Source organism: Coregonus clupeaformis, chromosome 5, assembly GCF_020615455.1.
Source record: "Coregonus clupeaformis isolate EN_2021a chromosome 5, ASM2061545v1, whole genome shotgun sequence".
Classification (NCBI taxonomy): domain Eukaryota; kingdom Metazoa; phylum Chordata; class Actinopteri; order Salmoniformes; family Salmonidae; genus Coregonus; species Coregonus clupeaformis.
The window spans coordinates 7,080,871-7,102,142 of NC_059196.1; the positions used below are offsets into that span (position 1 = coordinate 7,080,871).

Consider the following 21,272-nt stretch of genomic DNA (forward strand, 5'->3'; position numbering starts at 1 on the left):
AAGGTCCAGCTTAGTGAATACAGTGGCTCCCTGCAGCAGTTCGAAGGCAGATGAAAGTAAGGGCAGTGGGTAGCGATTCTTAACCGTGATGTCGTTCAGACCCCGGTAATCTATGCATGGACGAAGAGAACCGTCCTTCTTGCCGACAAAGAAGAATCCCGCTCCTGCGGGGGGAAGGCGACGGTCTAATTATCCCGGAGGCAAGAGAGTCATTAATGTAGTCCTCCATGGCCTTTCTTTCCGGGGCTGACAGTGAATACAGACGACCCTTGGGAGGTGCTGTGCCAGGCAGGAGATCAATCGCGCAGTCATAGGGTCTGTGTGGGGGTAGAGATGTCGCCTTGGATTTGTTGAACACCTCTTTCAGGCTGTGGTAACAGGCCGGAACATTGGATATGTCGGAGGTAGCGCTAGATCCTTCCCGGTGAACGGGCAGGGTGGCCCCCCTTAAACAGGTCTGGTGACAACTCCTTCCCCCACTCACGGACTGTTCCTGTCTCCCAGTCGATGTGGGGGTTGTGCTGACGGAGCCACGGGTATCCAAGAATGAGTGGTTGGCCAGGTGAGTGTAGGAGGTGAAACTGGATGGACTCCTGGTGGTTTCCTGACAGCAGGATTGTCACAGGGGCGGAGATATGAGTGACAGTGCCAAGATGATGCCCATCCAGGGCTCGTGCAGGAATGGGTTGTGTCAGTTGATGATGGTTCACGCCCAGTTGCTGTGCAAGCTCAGGGTCCATGATGTTTGCTTCGGCTCCGGAATCCACAAGGGCGGCCAATGTATGAGTCTTGTCAGAAAGCTGAAGGCGGAGATGAAGCAGGGTCTTTCGGATGGAGGGAGACTGAAGGCTTGTTGAGCTCACCCGGATCTCCCCTACACCTGGTGAGCTGCGGCTTTTGCCGGACAAGTAGCGTTACACGGTGATTCTCGCCACCACAGTAGAGGCAAAGGTTGGAGCTTAGACGGCGCCCGGCGCTCCTCGGGAGTCAGAGAGGCACGGCCAATCTCCATGGGCTCAGGCTGATTGAGTTGGCTATGGGACTTGACAGGCAGGGGCTGGACAGAAGCGGTATCGACCCGAGTACGGATGGCAGGTTGACTGAGACGGCCCTTCTCCTCCTCCGGGTCTGTATCCGGCGGTCAATGCGAACAGCAAGGTCAATGGCGGCATCAAGCGTTGAGGGCGGGTCATGGGAAACAAGCTGCGTCCTTGATATAGTCCGCCAGGCTATGGAGGAAGGCTTGCACCAGTGCCTCTGGGTTAAACGAGCTTTGACTGGCCAGGGTACGAAAGTCAATGGAGAAGTCTGCCACTGTCCGATTGCCCTGACGGATGGTGAGCAGAGCTTGTGACCGCTCGGCTGTTGGCGAGCCTAGGTCAAAGACCTTTAACATCTCCTCCTCAAAGGCACTGAAGGAGGCACAGGCTGGGGTTTGCCGGTCGAATTCCGCCGTTCCCCACAACCGAGCTCGACCGGTGAGATGTGTGATGACATACCCCACCTTGGCTCCCTCTGTTGAGAAAGTCCTGGGCTGTAGTGCAAACTGGATTCGGCAGCTGCTCAAGAATGGTCTTACTTGCTTCTGGTTGCCATCAAAAGCGTTCCGGGTTCCCAATCCTTGGTTCAGGAGCGTGGGGATCTGGTGGCAGCACTGCCGGGCCTGCAGCATTGGGACCTCCAGCGGAGGGATGAAGGAGTATCGGTGGTACAGGAACAAAAGGACCAGGGGGGTGCAGGTGGAGTAGCCGGGCTTGAGAGTAGTTGCAGGGCTTGGGCTAGCTGTTGTTGCTGCAGTTGGAACTGTTGTTGCTGCTGGTTGAATAGCTGGAGAAGGGAAGCGTGTACGCCAGCCATCCGATTTATGTCTCCCTCAGAGCGTTCCAGTCGCTGTAGGGCAGTCCTCTCTGGCTCTTCCTCCATCGTGGTCAGGGAGTGCGCTGGGTCCATGATGGTCAGATCGTTCTGTCACGAACAGAAGAGGACCCAAGAGCGCAAGTTCAAATTCAGAGTTCTTTATTCAAGGTTACAGGCGGGAAGAGGAGTCCCAGGGTGTCAGGGGTCTCTCAGGGTCCTCCTGTGGGTACCTGTGCTCCGGGGTCACCAAATGTCCGGGGGTGTCCAGTCCAAGTGCTTAGTGTGTGTTCCCCAGTGATGGAGCGGCGTATCGGGCTGAGGGTGGTGAAACGTCTGGGCACGCTCATCTGGTGGTCGGAGACCTGGGGAACACACACACACAACAGCAATATGAATGGCAGGCAGAAGTACAGATCAGGGCTGGGCAAATATCGTGGTGAGAGACAGAAGGCAGAAACGAGTTACCGGAGGGGCTGAAGATCGGAGAGTAGTCGAGGTCCAGAAGGCAGGTTGGGATAGACGGGGCAGTAGAACAAGGAGGCAGTCAAGAAAGGATCGGTAACACAAACAGGAGTCAGAGCGCAGACAGGCAGGTTACTGGTCGGGTTTGAAGACGATCTGACAGGGCTTGGCTGAAAACCAGGGCTTGATATACTGGGAGAGGTAGTGGGGAAATGCAGTTCAGCTGGCAGAGTAATTAGAACAGAGTGAGGCAAGGTGAGGATGGTGAGTGGGAAATGCAGTGCAGCTGGCCAGGTAACAAGAGCAGAGCAGGGCAGGTGGAGCTAGTTAGGCTGAGTAGAGAGAGGGAGGTGAGCAGAGTGGAAGATAATTGAATGCAATTAATGTTGCTACCAGGGAGAGAGAGTGCTCATGACAGTATCCTTTCACACGCATGTACGCAAGCACATGCATGGGCACACGTGTGCACACACCAGGGTTTCCGTTAGCTTGTCCAAAAAATGAAAAGCTGATAAATAAATCTGCCACTGGCCAATTGTCCGGTAGATTAAAATAAATCCCATTGTAACGTAATGCTTTTTATCCTATTCATTGTTGGAAATACCAGTCGATGGAAATACATTTGACCGGTCATCCTTATCTATAGGTTCATTTGCATAATTTAGTTGAATTAAATTGGCGCGTGTGTATTTTTGTTAGTCGTTATGTTTATCACACGAGCACAGCATACAGATACAGAGCCTATAGTATCAGCGGAGATCTGTCTGCTAGCGTGAGAGCTGCTGCTACATCTCCTCAAACAGCTCATGTTGCTGCTGGGGTGAAACATGTGCTTTTATAGCCCAATCATTGCTTAACAATTCTAAATGCAATCGCGTGTTAAAAACGGTTTTGATGGCCATGATTAAAAAGAGCTACTAAAAATAGATTTATTTCGCAATTGAAGCGCACTTACCATTTGCCATTCAAGTGCACATAGGAAACGGTAGGGAGGCTTCAGCGCACACACACACACACACACACACACACACACACAATCATCTGCTATCTTTAATGAGCCCCGTTCCTTCTACTCTCAGTGGAGCCCTCATCCTCTGTCACTTTAGTGTTAGTGGAGATGTTGTCTTTCACAGCACACTGCACACAGACAGGGGATGCTGACTGTGATGCACTCTCTGTTAAGAGAAAGAAACACCACCAGGATTTTAACGATGTGTGCTGGAGGAGAAACAGAGGTTGAGAGAGTGACTGAGAGAGAGAGAGAGAGAGAAATGAGAGGGAGAGGAGAGAGAGAGAGAGAGAGAGAGAGAGAGAGAGAGAGAAAGACTAAATCTTCTGAATGTTGGTGGCTGTCATATAATGCAAAATATAAAATAAAATGTTTGAAAGAAAGAGAGGAATAAAGAGGGTAGGAAAGAGAGACAAGATGCAGAGAGAGAGAGAGAGAGAGAGAGAATTACAGAAAGAGAGAGTGAGAGAGAGAGGCAAGAGGTAGAGAGAGAGCGAGAGAGATAGAGAAATAGAAATTGGGAGCGAGATGACAGTATCTGAGGGGGAGGTAATGACAGGGAGGTAGGTGATGGGTGAGAGCAGAGGGCAGTGAGGTTGGAGAGGGGTGAGAGCAGAGGGCAGTGAGGTAGGAGAGAGGAGAGGGCAGGGAGGTTGGAGAGGGGTGAGAGCAGAGGGCAGTGAGGTAGGAGAGAGGTGAGAGGAGAGGGCAAGGAGGTTGGAGAGGGGTGAGAGCAGAGGCCAGTGAGGTAGGAGAGGGGTGAGAGGAGAGGGCAGGGGGTAGGAGGCACCAGGAGAACCAGGAGATAGATAGGGACCACAACACCCCTATCAGTATGGAAATAGAGGGGCTGAGCTATAAGTAGGGATTAAGGAGAATAAAAGCACCAAGGTTGTGATGGACAGCGGACAGAAGGAGGAGATTTTCATGATTATACTGTGGCCTTGAAACGTCTCTTCACTACAGCTTCAAAGGCATACTGTTCTCTCTCTGTGTTTTTTTTTGCTGCAGTGCAATGCAAGGACTGAACTCTCCCTGTGCGATATGAAAGACATAACTCCATACAAACTCAGAAGTTGACAGTTCCAAAGCATTAGATGTTTGTCTATTACAGTTTCAGATTATCATCATTCACATCCAGCAGTTCAGTCAACAGAAACACAACCAAACAGAAAGCTATTTTTCTCTCTATTACTGCCCTTCATCACAATAAAGCCTCCACAACGTGGATGAGTATTGATGGTAGAGCCTTCCCCATAGGAGTAGGATTTGATCGCTACTACATGTCACCATCACTTTAACTAATTACAATATTATAGCACCAAAGGAAATGAGTGGGGTGTTTCAGTGTGTGTGTGTTTGTGTGTACGTGTGTGCGTGCGTCTGCATGGGTGTGTTTTCATTTAACTCATCATTTGACAGCCTCTGAGCCTGATCAATGGATTTAGTGGTGTAATTAAAACTCAGTAGAGCTGTGAGAGACCGTGGCTGTGTCCCAAATGTGTCCCAAATGGCATCCTACTACCTAGTAGTGCGCTATATAAGGAATAGGGTGCCATTTGGGAGGCAGACTGTGAGAGCGTGAAAGTGTCTCCCTTTACCCTCCGCCCCCTTGCTCAACACCAGTCTCTCAAACTACTGATGCACCATGAGATTCCTCCCCTCTAATTAAACATAACGTTTTCTAACTGACAGGGCACTTCTGAATAGGATGACAAATATTGTGAGTAAGCAGTTTCCTAATATGGGGAGTTGCTAACAGCTAATTTGCTGTTGTTGATGTTGTTGTGAAATTATTATAATTATTTGCGGTTACTTCATGTAACCGCATGAAGTAGGTTTCTTTTAGCATTTTAGGTCCCTTATGAACTACAGGAAGCAGTTTCCGAGCCAGAATGGTCCATAGGGCAGGAGCATTTCTCCTGTTTCTGTAGAGTGAAGCAGCTTGATGTACAGGTTCACCCCCTGGACAGAACCAGAACGGCTGTAGGTTGCAGTGTACTGTACAGCCTTCGTACTACTTCCTCCCAATGATTTACCTTGAGAGAGGCAGGGGCAGAGGCAAAGTGTTTAAATCTCAATGTCCCAAAAGGAGGCTAGAAACATTCTTTAAATAAATCAGGGCTCCATTAGAGTGTTAATGCCAGCCCTCCTGTCCCCAGTGGGATTATTGTGCTACCTAGTACCTACCTACCCTGACACATCTAGCCCAGTAATACCACACACACACACACACACACACACATACACAGGTCTGAGTCTTATCCTCAGAGAGGTACAGTTGAAGTCGGAAGTTTACATACACCTTAGCCAAATACATTTAAACTCAGTTTTTCACAATTCCTGACATTTAATCCTAGTAAAAATTCCATGTTTTAGGTCAGTTAGGATCACCACTTTATTTTAAGAATGTGAAATGTCAGAATAATAGTAGAGAGAATTATTTATTTCAGCTTTTATTTCTTTCATCACATTCCCAGTGGGTCAGAAGTTTACATACACTCAATTAGTATTTGGTAGCGTTGCATTTAAATTGTTTAACTTGGGTCAAATGTTTTGGGTAGCCTTCCACAAGCTTCCCACAATAAGTTGGATGAATTTTGGCCCATTCCTCCTGACAGAGCTGGTGTAACTGAGTCAGGTTTGTAGGCCTCCTTACTCGCACACGCTTTTTCAGTTCTGCCCACAAATGTTCTATAGGATTGAGGTCAGGGCTTTGTGATGGCCACTCCAATACCTTGACTTTGTTGTCCTTAAGCAATTTTGCCACAACTTTGGAAGTATGCTTGGGGTCATTGTCCATTTGGAAGACCCATTTGCGACCAAGCTTTAACTTCCTGACTGATGTCTTGAGATGTTGCTTTAATATATCCACATAATTTTCTTTCCTCATGATGCCATCTATTTTGTGAAGTGCACCAGTCCCTCCTGCAGCAAAGCACCCCCACAGCATGATCCTGCCACCCCCGTGCTTCACGGTTGGGATGGTGTTCTTTGGCTTGAAAGCACCCCCCTTTTCCTCCAAACATAACGATGGTCATTATGGCCAAACAGTTCTATTTTTGTTTCATCAGACCAGAGGACATTTCTCCAAAAAGTACGATATTTGTCCCCATGTGCAGTTACAGCCTTTCAGGTTATGTCGATATAGGACTTGTTTTACTGTGGATATAGATACTTTTGTACCTGTTTCCTTCAGCATCTTCACAAGGTCCTTTGCTGTTGTTCTGGGATTTATTTGCACTTTTTGCACCAAAGTACGTTCATCTCTAGGAGACAGAAGGCGTCTCCTTTCTGAGCGGTATGACGGTTCCGTGGTCCCATGGTGTTTCTACTTGCGTACTATTGTTTGTACAGATGAACGTGGTACCTTCAGGCGTATGGAAATTGCTCCCAAGGATGAACCAGACTTGTGGAGGTCTACAATTTATTTTCTGTGGTCTTGGCTGATTTATTTTGATTTTCCCATGATGTCAAGCAAAGAGGCACTGAGTTTGAAGGTAGGCCTTGAAATACATCCACAGGTACACCTCCAATTGACTCAAATGATGTCAATTAGCCTATCAGAAGCTTCTAAAGCCATGACATCATTTTCTGGAATTTTCCAAGCTGTTTGAAGGCACAGTCAACTTAGTGTATGTAAACTTCTGACCCACTGGAATTGTGATACAGTGAATTATATGTGAAATAATCTGTCTGTAAACAATTGTTGGAAAAATTACTTGTGTCATGCACAAAGTAGATGTCCTAACCAACTTGCCAAAACTATAGTTTGTTAACAAGACATTTGTGGAGTGGTTGAAAACTAGTTTTAATGACTCCAACCTAAGTGTATGTAAACTTCCAACTTCAACTGTATGTGTGCAGTCTAAGGGTAACGTACCACACCAGAGGATTAATTATAATGACTTTGAAACGCAAGGCTTCGGGCAAGACTTGCCTATGTTTCTGTAAGGCAAACAGACAGTGAGAGCCTCAGTTCCACCACTGTGTGTGTGTGAGAGTGTGTATGTGCACGTATTCGTGTGCGTTCTCACTACAAACCAAATCAAATGTATTTGTCACATGCGCCGAATACAACAGGTGTAGACTTTACTGTGAAATGCTTACTTACGAGCCCTTTCCCAACAATGCAGTTAAAAAGAAAGAACATTTTGATAAATAAAAAAAGGAAATAGTAACACAATAAAATAACAAAAATGAGGCTATATACAAGGAGTACAGGTACCGAGTCAATGTGCAGGGGTACGAGGTAGTTGAGGTAATTTACGTAAAATGTACATGTAGGTAGGGGTAAAAGTGACTAGGCAATCACGATAGAAAATAAACAGAGTAGCAGCAGCGTATGGGAAGAGTGTGAAGGAGTGTGAAAGTGTGTCTATGTGTGAGTGTGTGTGGCGTCAATATGCATATGTGTGTGTGTGTGTTTTGTGTGTGTGAGCGTATGTAGTGTGTGTGTGTGGGTGTGTGTTGTGTGTGTGTATGTCTGTGTTGGAGTGTCAGTGTAGTATGTGTGAGTGTGTGGGTAGAGTCCAGTGAGTGTGGAAAGAGAAAAAACTCAAATGCAAATAGTACAGGTAGCCATTTGATTAACTGTTCAGCAGTCTTATGGCTTGGGGGTAGAAGCTGTTCAGGAGCCTTTTGGTCCCAGACTTGGTGCTCCGGTACCATTTGCTGTGCAGTAGCAGAAAGAACAGTCTAAGTCAAGATGCTCTTAATGGTGCAGCTGTAGAACCAACCTACTGTACCTAGATTTCTCCAAATATTTCACACTGCCTTTGAAATGCAAAACCCAAAACCTGATGAATACATTCCGGCGATACAATTATAACAGAGAATACGCTGCTATCTCCTCCATAGTTTAATTGATTTTCTATTAACACTTTCCCACTGACTCACCTATGAGTGTGCAGCGTCCGTCCCCCAAGGGGTAGCGCTGGTAGCGCGGCATGGGCAAGGGGGGCAGCTTGTGGAAGAGGGGCTCCAGCAGGGGCTCTAGTCTGGAGGCAGAGGGGTCCGAGGGGTAGAACAGGTTGAAGATCTGGGTGCAGGCAGGACGGAGTTGGCTCACTGAGGGACACAGGGATTAGGGAGTGCTTAGTCTGTGAACTTATAAATTGTAAGGCTTGTGTGTGCAAATGTGTAATGTGATGTGTGGGAAAGGCAGCCCTCTACATACAGTGCCTTCGGAAACTATTCAGACCTCTTGACTTTTTCCACATTTTGTTACGTTATAGCCTTATTCTAAAATGGATTAAATAAATAAACATCCTCAGCAATCTACACACAATACCGCATAATGACCAAGCAAAAACAAATGTATAAAAATAAATAAAAATGAAATACCTTATTTACATAAGTATTCAGACCCTTTGTTATGAGGCTCGAAATTGAGCTCAGGTGCATCCTGTTTCCATTGATCATCCTCGAGATGTTTCTACAACTTGATTGGAGTCCACCTGTGGTAAAGTCAATTGATTGGACATGATTTGGAAAGGCATTGAAGGTCCCCAAGAACACAAGAAGTTTGGAACCACCAAGACTCTTCCTAGAGCTGACCACCCGGCCAAACTGAGCAATCGGGGGAGAAGGGCCTTGGTCAGGGAGGTGACCAAGAACCCGATGGTCACTCTGACAGAGCTCTAGAGTTCCTCTGTGGAGATGGGAGAACTTTCCAGAAGGACAACCACCTCTGCAGCACTCCACCAATCAGGCCTTTATGGTAGAGTGGCCAGACGGAAGCCACTCCTCAGTAAAAGGCACATGACAGCCCGCTTGGAGTTTGCCAAAAGGCACCTAAAGACTCTCAGACCATGAGAAACAAGATTCTCTGGTCTGATGAAACCAAGATTAAACCTGCCACCATCCCTACGGTGAAGCATGGTGGTGGCAGCATCATGCTGTGGGGATGTTTTTCAGCAGCAGGGACTGGGAGACTAGTCAGGATCGAGGGAAAGATGAACGGAGCAAAGTACAGAGATCCTTGATGAAAACCTGCTCCAGAGTGCTGAGGACCTCAGACTGGGGCAAAGGTTCACCTTCCAACAGGACAATGACCCTAAGCACACAGCCAAGACAACGCAGGAGTGGCTTCGGGACAAGTCTCTGAATGTCCTTGAGTTGCCCAGCCAGAGCCTTGACTTGAACCCGATCGAACGTCTCTGGAGAGACCTGAAAATAGCTGTGCAGCAACGCTGACAGAGCTTGAGAGGATCTGCAGAGAAGAATGGGAGAAACTCCCCAAATACAGGCGTGCCAAGCTTGTAGCTTCATACTCAAGAAGACTCGAGGCTGTAATCGCTGCTAAAGATGCTTCAACAAAGTACTGAGTAAAGGGTCCGAATACTTATGTAAATATGATATTTCTGTTTTTTATTTTTAATAAATTAGCAGTTTTGTCATTATGGGGTATTGTGTGTAGATTGATGAGGGGAAAAATTACATTTTAGAATAAGGCTGTAACCTATCAAAATGTGGAAAAAGTAAAGGGGTCTGAATACTTTCCGAAGGCACTTTCTAGGCATTTCTAGTCTAAAAAGGCTCTAAAAAGCTGCATCTGATGTATGTAGTAGAAGTAGTGGTGTATTCAAGCAAAAGAAGTATGATGATCGATCTGGTCCATCAGCGAGGTAGCTAAACATTTTGGGGAAGGCGTTGCATCAGGGTCTGCCTAGACACAGAGGTGTGTGAGAAGTCTGTGTGTTTCTCTAACAACACCTACCCTGGACAGCAGGCAGTACGGTGCGTCTCATGGCCAGCACCAGGCCCAGTGGACAGCCCAGCAGGAAACATTCAGAGACCTCAAAGTCAAACCTCCCTGGGTTCAAAATCAGACTACTGCTGCTGCCGGGACGCAGGTCCACCCCCTCCTGCATCAGACTGGGAGAAGGGGAAGGAGGGAGGGAGGTGCAGAGGGAGGGATTGAAAGAGGGAGATTAAAGAGAAGAGGGAAGTAGACAGAATTTGTGTTTTATTTTTTATAAACCAAATCTACAAATGTTGCAATCCTTGTAGAAAAACAGGAAAATGGATGGGTATACCAAACAACAAGTCTACTACCTCGTTCTTAGTGGAACTATCATTTGTTTTTCAATAGGACAATGACCCAACACACCTCCAGGCTGTATAAGGGCTATTTTACCAAGCAGGAGAGTGATGGAGTGCTGCATCAGATGACCTGGCCTCCACAATCCCCCGACCTCAAATTGAGATGGTTTGGGATGAGTCGTACTGCAGAGTGAAGGAAAAGCAGCCAACAATGCTCAGCATATGTGAGAACTCTTCAAGACTGTTGGAAAAGCATTCCAGGTGAAGCTGGTTGAGACATTGCCAAGAGTGTGCAAAGCTGTCATCATGGCAAAGGGTGGCTATTTGAAGAATCTCAAATCCAGGCGATTACAGGCTACACTGAATAGGGAATAGGGTGCCATTTAGGATGTAGCCTAGGTTGCCAGGGATCTGGCTACTGTAGCCATATAAATAAAATGCTATTTCTATGACTGTAACTACGTGAGCCTCACTGGAGCATGTGATTTGGAATGGGAACACAGGTTGCTTGGTGCTTGTTAATTGGTAGCATGGTAGCGAGCTGGGACCTCCCCATCCACCCAGCTATAGCTACATTCACCTGCAGTAGTCAGTCTCCTACAGTATGCACACTGGCACTGCCACAAATAGGCTATTTATAGCCCACAGCAGGCCGACAGGCAGGCAGGGAGGCCGGCAAGGTAGACAGGCAGGCAGGCATATAGATAGACAGACAGAAAGGCAGGCAGGCAGACAAGCAGGCAGGTAGACAGGCAGGCAGGCAGACAGGCAAGCAGGCAGGTAGACAGGCAGGCAGGCAGGCAGGCAGACAAGCAGACAAGCAGGCAGGTAGACAGGCAGGCAGGCAGACAGACAAGCAGGCAGGTAGACAGGCAGGTAGACAGGCAGGCAGGCAGACAAGCAGACAAGCAGGCAGGTAGACAGGCAGGCAGGCAGAACAGGCCATTTTGCAGCAAATATTGATGACAGAGTGACACACATAGAAAGAGAACATCCCATGACAACCTGGCTAAGGGCTAGATAGCTACAGTACATCTGGGTTATCTCATCACACCACAGATAACATAGCTAGATGGATAGACGTGCACTCATACACACATCATAAAAAATTTCACTAGAAATGTCTGCAATAAACATTGGGTATAGAACTGCTCTTGTCCTTCTAGACCTGTCTGCTGCCTTTGATACTGTGAACCATCAGATCCTCCTCTCCACCCTCTCCGAGCTGGGCATCTCCGGCGCGGCTCACTCCTGGATTGCGTCCTACCTGACCGGTCGCTCCTACCAAGTGGCGTGGCGAGAAGCTGTCTCCGCACCACGTGCTCTCACCACTGGTGTCCCCCAGGGCTCAGTTCTAGGCCCTCTCCTTTTCTCCCTATACACCAAGTCACTTGGCTCTGTCATATCCTCACATGGCCTCTCCTATCATTGCTACGCTGACGATACACAACTAATCTTCTCCTTTCCCCCTTCTGATAACCAGGTGGCGAATCGCATCTCTGCATGTCTGGCAGACATATCAGTATGGATGACGGATCACCACCTCAAGCTGAACCCTGGCAAGACGGAGCTGCTCTTCCTCCCGGGGAAGGACTGCCCGTTCCATGATCTCGCCATCACGGTTGACAACTCCGTTGTGTCCTCCTCCCAGAGTGCGAAGAGCCTTGGCGTGACCCTGGACAACACCCTGTCGTTCTCCGCTGACATCAAGGCGGTGACCCGATCCTGCAGGTTCATGCTCTACAACATTCGGAGAGTACGACCCTGCCTTACACAGGAAGCGGCACAGGTCCTAATCCAGGCACTTGTCATCTCCCGTCTGGATTACTGCAACTCGCTGTTGGCTGGGCTCCCTGCCTGTGCCATTAAACCCCTACAACTCATCCAGAATGCCGCAGCCCGTCTGGTGTTCAACCTTCCCAAGTTCTCTCACGTCACCCCCCTCCTCCGCACACTCCACTGGCTTCCAGTTGAAGCTCGCATCCGTTACAAGACCATGGTGCTTGCCTATGGAGCAGTGAGGGGAACGGCACCTCCGTACCTTCAGGCTCTGATCAGTCCCTACACCCAAACGAGGGCATTGCGTTCATCCACCTCTGGCCTGCTGGCTCCCTTCCTCTGCGGAAGCATAGTTCCCGCTCAGCCCAGTCAAAACTGTTCGCTGCTCTGGCACCCCAATGGTGGAACAAGCTCCCTCACGACGCCAGGACAGCGGAGTCACTCACCACCTTCCGGAGACATTTGAAACCCCACCTCTTTAAGGAATACCTGGGATAGGATAAAGTAATCATTCTACCCCCCCCCCCCAAAAAAGAAAAATCCCACTGGCTATAGGGTGAATGCACCAATTTGTAAGTCGCTCTGGATAAGAGCGTCTGCTAAATGACGTAAATGTAAATGTAATAAGAAAACATGTATTCAGATATGAATATAATGACAGTGGTATATGCCAAGAATGTGATGGTAGGAGTATACTCTTACAGGATTTTCCCTAAGTCTGAGTATCTACAGTTTTTAACCTTTATCTTCATTCAATCGGAATGTCAACAGAGTGCTTGCCAAGAGAGGTAAAAGGCAAAATAATCCCCACTGTGTCTGAGGTGAGCAAAGGGAAAGTATACTGTTACTACCGCCTCATAATCCAACCACGGTGCATGAATTGCGCTCTTGGAGGTATTGTCCCCCCCTTTTGGAGGACAACAGAAATTGAAATTAGAGTTAGGGTTGAGCCGGGGTATGGAAGCTAGGGTTAGGGTTATGCCTAGGGTTGAACAGGGTGTGGACATGAAGCTACAGTATAGGGTTAGGGTTGTGGTTAAGGCTAGGTTTAGGGTTCAACAGGGGTGTGGACATGAAGCTTGGGTTAGGGTTGTGGTTAGAGTTAGCTTCCATCAGGGTGCTGTTCTCTGTCTACAGTACCTGCTGAAGAAGCTGTGTTGTCCAGTAGATGTGTCTCCATCATACGAGTCGCTCTGTTTCCTGCTGAAGGGCTGTCTGCCCTGGCTGTGTCCATCGCTGGGCAGGGCCGAGATATCAATGTTGCTCTTACTCAGCCTCTTACTGGAGCTGAGGCCCAGGCTGGGGCTGTGACAGGGGCTGTCCTCAGGGTTATCCTGTGTGGGAGGAAGACAGCGCGGGACACAAGCCTTCACGGTTCACTCACACTCAAATACCATAACTGTACACAAATGAGCAGCTCATTGCTAATCCCTCTCTCTCAGCACACATGAGAATGTGGGAGCTGGCTAGCTCCAGACCTGGGTTTAAATACATGTGTATTTGAGTATTTCTATTTGAAATATTTATTTTCTGTGTATGAGTATTTTTCAAATAATGTGGCCGAATCAACTACTTCTATTTGAAGTATTTGAAAGTATCTTCAAATAATTTCCTATAAATAGCCTATAATTTCAAACTACAGTATGTTCAATTACTTGTTTCTAAATACATTATTTCAAATACCCCTAGGACCAAACAGACCCAGGTTTAAATGCATGGAGTATTTAAATATTGGTATTTGAAAATACACTTGTCTGTGTATCTGAGTATTTTTCAAATACATACCAATACTTTCCATGTGTATTTCCAAATACATTCTAATATTCAACTACTTACTTTTAAATGTCTCTGAAAGTAATTGAAATACCATCAAAAGTATTTCAACCCACGTCTGCTAACTACAGAGAGACATTTATCCTGTTTTATGTTTGAGGTTACAGGAGAGTAGAAGTGGGAAAAGTAGATTTGAGGTTAGAGAGAGGAAATAGGAGAACAGACAGAGAGAGAGAGAGAGAGAGAGAGAGAGAGAGAGAGAGAGAGAGAGCAGAGAGGGGAGAGGGGAGAGAGGAGGGACTTGGACAGAGAGAGCAGCCCAGGGGATCATGCAGTGCTAACTGGGTGTAAACAAACAGGAAAAGATAGGCCAGCTCAGGACGGAGAAAGAGAACACCAAGTAATTTCAAGGTCTTGGCCGGGATAGCATGGGATAGGAGAGATTGTCTGAGAGGAAAGCTTTCTGAACAGAGAAGACCTTAACAAAATTCTAGATACACGCCATGGGGAGATAGTTGAATAGCACAGAAAGCACAAACTGAAATTGTAATGCCTCAATTCAAAATTCTCTTAGGGGCATCCAAAAGTGCAGTTTTACAGAACATGTTAGAGAGCTTGTTGATTGAGTTGTAATGTGTCATGCTCCTACCTTGAGGCTCTCAGTGCTGTTGTTCCTGCTGCTGCTGTGGCTGCTGTGCTGCCTTTGGCTGCTACTACTGCTGCTGCTGAAACACAGGGCGTCGAAGCACAGCACACCTCCCACACAGTCGCCCATCACACACACCTGGACAGGAACAGACACACACATGCACGCACACACAGATGCACATACAATACACACACACCGTTTTAGAAGACCTCGCTCCACTCAATCAATGTAGGCAGCCAAGCCTGCCCAGCCGGCAGATTTGGGCCCCGTGCCTGTTCAGATCCACAGTGGAATCTGAATGTCAATAACACACTTCATTAGGACTTACTCAGCCTGAGGGAACAACACATTTCTCCTTAATTGGTTTGACGTGCCACCATTGTACTTGGCTTCCTGACTTAGAATTGCATTATGACCACAAATCTTGTCAAAGTTGTGCAAGGAGAGGACGTTCAATTTAATAGAGTTTATACATTGTATGGTTCTGCCAAAAATGCGCTCTTGAAAATTACAGCGCTTAATTAGACCACAGGTCCTCATAAAATCAAATCAAATCAAATTGTATTTGCCACATGCGCCGAATACAACAGGTGTAGACATTACCGTGACATGCTTACTTACAGCCCTTAACCAACAATGCATTTATTTTTTAATAAAAAAGTAAAATAAAACAACAAAAAAGTGTTGAGAAAAAAAGAGCAGAAGTCAAATAAAATAACAGTAGGGAGGCTATATACAGGGGGGTACCGGTGCAGAGTCAATGTGCGGGGGCATCGGCTAGTTGAGGTAGTTGAGGTAGTTGAGGTAATATGTACATGTGGGTAGAGTTAAAGTGACAGTGCATAAATAATTAACAGAGTAGCAGCAGCGTAAAAAGATGTGGTGGGGATGGGGGGGGCAGTGCAAATAGTCTGGGTAGCCATGATTAGCTGTTCAGGAGTCTTATGGTTTGGGGGTAGAAGCTGTTGAGAAGCCTTTTGGACCTAAACTTGGCGCTCCGGTACTGCTTGCCGTGCTGTAGCATTGAGAACAGTCTATGACTAGGGTGGCTGGAGTCAATTTTGAGGTCCTTCCTCTGACACTGCCTGGTATAGAGGTCCTGGATGGCAGTGATGTACTGGGCCGTACGCACTATCCTCTGTAGTGCCTTGCGGTCGGAGGCCGAGTAGTTGCCATACCAGGCGGTGATGCAACTAGTCAGGATGCTCTCGATGGTGCAGCTGTAGAACTTTTTGAGGATCTGAGGACCCATGCCAAATCTTTTCAGTCTCCTGAGGGGGAATAGGCTTTGTCGTGCCATCTTCACGACTGTCTTGGTGTGTTTGGGAGGGGATTGTCCACAGGTGTGTGAAAGTGAATGGGGTCTGCAGACGGCATGTTAAAGCTGCAGGCCTCTGGCGACACTAGTCCCCACAGTGAACACAGAGGATTACCCAGCCCTCTCTATCCCAATCATCACTTCCTCTGGAAATCATTGGCTTCCATTAAATGGACTGCAGCACATTATTGGATTTGGCATGAGAGATTAGAGAGAATGAGATCTTCCTTTCTCTCGCTCTTCTTCTCCTCCCTTGTTCCTTACAGTATGACTCATCTCTAGTGAGTCAGTGTGATCTTGTGGGAGCCAGGGGGACACTTTAGAGGATGGACCCACCTGGCCAGTGAAGCCCTATATTGGGGGACACTTCAGGGGGACAGACCCACCTGGCCAGTGAAGCCCTATATTGGGCACACTTTAGAGGACGGACCCACCTGGCCAGTGAGGCCCTGTCTGGGGGGGACACTTTAGAGGATGGACCTACCTGGCCAGTGAAGCCATGTCCGTCCTGGGACGCGAGGAAGCTGTGATAGACCTGGTTGGCGCGGGTGATGAGAGTTGCCACGGCGTCCTGATAGTGTGGCGCTGCGATGGCGAGGAGCGGGAGGGCTGCCAGGGGCAGGTGGTCAACGCTGCTGGACACACAGCTCTCGTCATAGCTGTACGGGTTCAGACTGGAGGGGACAGGAAGGAGGGGGACACACAAGAGGAAGTGAGTCATTTGTGTGCCTTGAACAACAATCAATTCAATTCAAAACGTTATTTATCCCAAAAGAATGACTTGTGTTGCCATAGTTTCGTGTCTTACATGGAGAATGGAATGTACCTATATGGTGAATGGAAATCCCTTTATCAACAGGCATTCATTCATCAAGCGTTTCCACAGCACAAAAATGTCATGGGAAATGGAATTTGGAAAAAGTATTGTAATTGTCTGCTTCTGATAATCCAAGGTTATTTTGGGAAAAAGAGCCAACAAAATGATTTGTTACCCTGGAATGTATAAACATGATGAATGAGACTGTGGCTATTCATATCTCTCTCTCGTTCTCTCGTTCTCTCGCTCTCTCATTCTCTCTCTCTCTTTCTTTTTCTCTCTCTCTCCCACTCTCTCTCTCTCCCTCTCTCTCTCTCTCCCACTCTCTCTACAGGTGCAGGGCGGCAGACTCTCCCCTGCTGGCACAACCTCGCCTGTCTGATAGCACCCTACACTCTGTTTATCTGATGTGTGTGCATGTGTTCGTGCAAACGCACGCGTGTGTCTTTTTTCTGTGTGTGTGAATCACAGAGAGTGACAGTGCCCACGCCACAGTGTCCAAGACCCATTATCCAACAGTGTGGGGAACCAGTGAAGGATAGCCTTGCCCCTGCCAGCACTCCTTGAACAGCTGTATATATCGCCATCCATCAGCAGCTCAGATTATAGGAACTGGCCAACGCCGCTCCAAGGCTGAAATATGGGTGCAGTCATGGACAGGATGGGGTCTGTGTGGTATGAAGACTCCATCTGTAGAGGAGATGCCCTACCCAGCAGTATCTCTGTAGGACACACTACCAAAAGGAGCTTTTTCTCTCTCTCTCTCTCTCTCTCTCTCTCTCTCTCTCTCTCTCTCTCTCTCTCTCTCTCTTCTCTCTCTCTCTCTCTCTCTCTCTCTCTCTCTCTCTCTCTCTCTCTCTCTCTCTCTCTCTCTCTCTCTCTTCTCTCTCTCTCTCTCTCTCTCTCTCTCTCTCTCTCTCTCTCTCTCTCTCTCTCTCTCTCTCTCTCTCTCTCTCTCTCTCTCTCTCTCTCTCTCTCTCTCTCTCTCTCTCTCTCTCTCTCTCTCTCTCTCTCTCAACAGATCCCCTGTGTCTGTGGTGGGGAACATGGAGCATGAAACTGTGACACCACTATAATAACACACCTACAGTATACAGGTGATATGAACAGTATATAGGTTATCCATCGGTAGTCACTCTAAAGGGCCTGTGTAATGTACTGCTATAGCTGTGCTGTGTCCTGTCGTGTTAACAGAGCCCTGTAGAGCCCCCTGTTGCTGGCACAGGACACAGATATTACCTTAACACTGCTGGCCAGGACACACACATTACCATAACACCCCTGGACAGGCAGTTACATGGCCAGGACCAAGGTCAAAGAGCACCTAGACACAACACAACAAGACAACACAAAGCCACCCACCCAGCTTCTCTCGTCAGCCTGTTCTTTATTTATTTCTAGAGATGGATGATTAGTAATCTACTTATGCAAACACCTGCTGTTGGTATTGCTGTGGGATGTTTATTCTTCACCTGATATAGTGTCCAGGTAATGCTTTGTTACTGAGTTTTACTGTAATTGGATGTTGAATATACAGCTATGTTGTTGTTGGTTGAGTTAAAGTTGGGCTGGGAATCTAATTTCTTAGAAGAATGCAGAATGTGCTGTTTGTTTTGTAGAGAATCAATACAATTAATTAGAAGTAGAGAGACAGCAACATGTTCTTCCAGGTGTAAAATGATTACTCAACCAGGGGCTTCTTAATTAAGATCTTAATTGCAATAGGAATCAGGTTGGATTCTCCATATTCTCTCCAGATTCTCAATTAAGGGAACATGTTCAGCCCTAAAGATGCTCAAAAGAGGCAAAAGAGGCAAAAGAGGCAAAAAAGCCAATGAGGTTGACATAGCAACATCAATACATCAAACATTGTAAACACAATACCTGTCGCAGGAGGCTGACACTACTACTATCTTTCTCAGTATGCCACATCAACACCACAGAGCCTAATGAGAGCACAGTGGGTTTCAAGTCACTATGAGTGAGATGAGACATTCACACACATACACACACACACAGTCACACACTGCCACGACTTCCTCCGAAGCTGCCCCCTCTCCTTGTTCGGGCAGGCTTCGGCGTTCGTCGTCACCGGCCTTCTAGCCACTGCCACTCCTCTTCTCATCATTCCATTTGTTTTGTCTTGTCTATGACACACACCTAGTTCATATCCCCTCATTAGTACATGTATAAGTATTCCCTCTGCCCCCCTTGTCATTGTGGGTGATTGTTGAATATGAGATGAGAGTAGCTCGGTTGAGCTACGTGTACTTTGTATTGCAATTCTGCGTAACTCTGTATTCCGGAATAAACTCTGTATTCTGTGATTTATCCTCCTGCGCCTGACTCCTTCAAATCACCTCATACACACACACAGTCACGCGCACGCACGCACACACACGTTCTCATTAGGAGAGTGTTCATGCTAGCCGGGGTAGAAGCAGAGGATATACTGTGGTATACCATCAAAGCAGAACAGACCTTCAGAGAGCCTATTTGTAAGAAGACAAGGGCTCCTTGGCTACTCGCTCTCTGCCTCTGTGTAACATGTCTAACAAAAGCAGGCTTACAGTTGTGTTCAACCTACAGCGAGCCTGTCAGCCTATTCCTACAGTACATGAATGAACCTCTTCAATAATACAACTTAGAGAATTGTATCAAGGCCATTTACAAAGCTCTTATCAATGCATTGATGTCTGCTGTTTAAAAACAAAAAACTGTTAGAATCAGATTTGGGTTCCATCCCAAATGGCACCGTATTCCCTTTATATTGCGTTACTTTTGACCAGAGCCCTATGGGCCCAAGCAGTGCACTACATTGGGAATAGGGTGCCATTTGGGACAGAATGTCTATCATCCTTTCTCCCATCCATTTCTGTAGTGTCTGATTCTCCTCTACAGATGGAGTCTTCATACCACACAGACCCCATCCTGTCCATGACTGCACCCATATTTCAGCCTTGGAGCGGGAGAGACAGAGGGAGAGACAGAGGGAGAGGGAGAGGGAGACAGAGGGAGAGGGAGAGACAACGGGAGACAAAGGGAGAGGGAGAGAGAGGGAGAGGGAGAGACAGAGGGAGAGACAGAGGGAGAGACAGAGGGAGACACAGAGGGAGAGACACAGGGAGAGGGAGAGACAGAGGGAGAGACAGAGGGAGAGAGAGGGAGGGGCAGAGGGAGAGACAGAGGGAGAGACAGAGGGAGAGGGAGAGGGAGAGGGAGAGGGAGAGGGAGAGGGAGAGGGAGAGGGAGAGGGAGAGGGAGAGGGAGAGGGAGAGGGAGAGGGAGAGGGAGAGACAGAGGGAGAGACAGAGGGAGAGGGAGAGACAGAGGGAGAGGGAGAGGGAGAGGGAGAGACAGAGGGAGAGACAGAGGGAGGGGCAGAGGGAGAGACAGAGGAAGACAGAGAGACAGAGGGAGAGACAGAGACAGAGACAGAGGGAGAGGGAGACAGAGGGAGAGACAGAGGGAGAGACAGAGGGAGAGGGAGAGACAGAGGGAGAGGGAGAGACAGAGGGAGAGGGAGAGACAGAGGGAGAGACAGAGGGAGAGGGAGAGACAGAGGGAGAGGGAGAGACAGAGGGAGAGGGAGAGACAGAAGGAGAGACAGAGGGAGAGGGAGAGACAGAGGGAGAGGGAGAGACAGAGGGAGAGGGAGAGACAGAGGGAGAGACAGAGGGAGAGGGAGAGGAAGAGACAGAGGGAGAGACAGAGACAGAGACAGAGACAGAGGGAGAGACAGAGGAAGACAGAGAGACAGAGGGAGAGACAGAGACAGAGACAGAGACAGAGGGAGAGGGAGAGGGAGACAGAGGGAGAGGGAGAGACAACGGGAGACAAAGGGAGAGGGAGAGAGAGGGAGAGGGAGAGGGAGAGACAGAGGGAGAGACAGAGGGAGAGGGAGAGACAGAGGGAGACACAGAGGGAGAGACACAGGGAGAGGGAGAGACAGAGGGAGAGACAGAGGGAGAGAGAGGGAGGGGCAGAGGGAGAGACAGAGGGAGAGACAGAGGGAGAGGGAGAGGGAGAGGGAGAGGGAGAGGGAGAGGGAGAGGGAGAGGGAGAGGGAGAGGCAGAGGGAGAGGGAGAGACAGAGGGAGAGGGAGAGGGAGAGGGAGAGACAGAGACAGAGGGAGAGACAGAGGGAGGGGCAGAGGGAGAGACAGAGGGAGAGGGAGAGACAGAGGGAGAGACAGAGGGAGAGACAGAGGGAGAGGGAGAGACAGAGGGAGAGGGAGAGACAGAGGGAGAGGGAGAGACAGAGGGAGAGGGAGAGACAGAGGGAGAGACAGAGGGAGAGGGAGAGACAGAGGGAGAGGGAGAGACAGAAGGAGAGACAGAGGGAGAGACAGAGGGAGAGACAGAGGGAGAGGGAGAGACAGAGGGAGAGGGAGAGACAGAGGGAGAGGGAGAGACAGAGGGAGAGGGAGAGACAGAGGGAGAGACAGAGGGAGAGGGAGAGACAGAGGGAGAGGGAGAGACAGAAGGAGAGACAGAGGGAGAGGGAGAGACAGAGGGAGAGGGAGAGACAGAGGGAGAGGGAGAGACAGAGGGAGAGACA

General features: G+C 48.2%; 1 protein-coding gene across 2 annotated transcripts in view; it reads right to left on the bottom strand.

Moving 5' to 3' along the window:
* Positions 1-21,272, bottom strand: part of LOC121559958 (membrane-associated phosphatidylinositol transfer protein 3-like) — a 93,477-nt gene that overhangs the window by 45,720 nt on the left and 26,485 nt on the right. For both annotated transcript variants that reach the window (XM_045212251.1, XM_045212248.1), the window contains exons 4-8: positions 16,379-16,568; positions 14,577-14,711; positions 13,295-13,488; positions 10,050-10,207; positions 8,228-8,398 (exon numbers count right to left, since the gene is read on the bottom strand). In XM_045212251.1, coding sequence (XP_045068186.1) covers positions 8,228-8,398; positions 10,050-10,207; positions 13,295-13,488; positions 14,577-14,711; positions 16,379-16,568 — 848 coding nt within the window. The remainder of the gene's footprint in view (positions 1-8,227; positions 8,399-10,049; positions 10,208-13,294; positions 13,489-14,576; positions 14,712-16,378; positions 16,569-21,272) is intronic.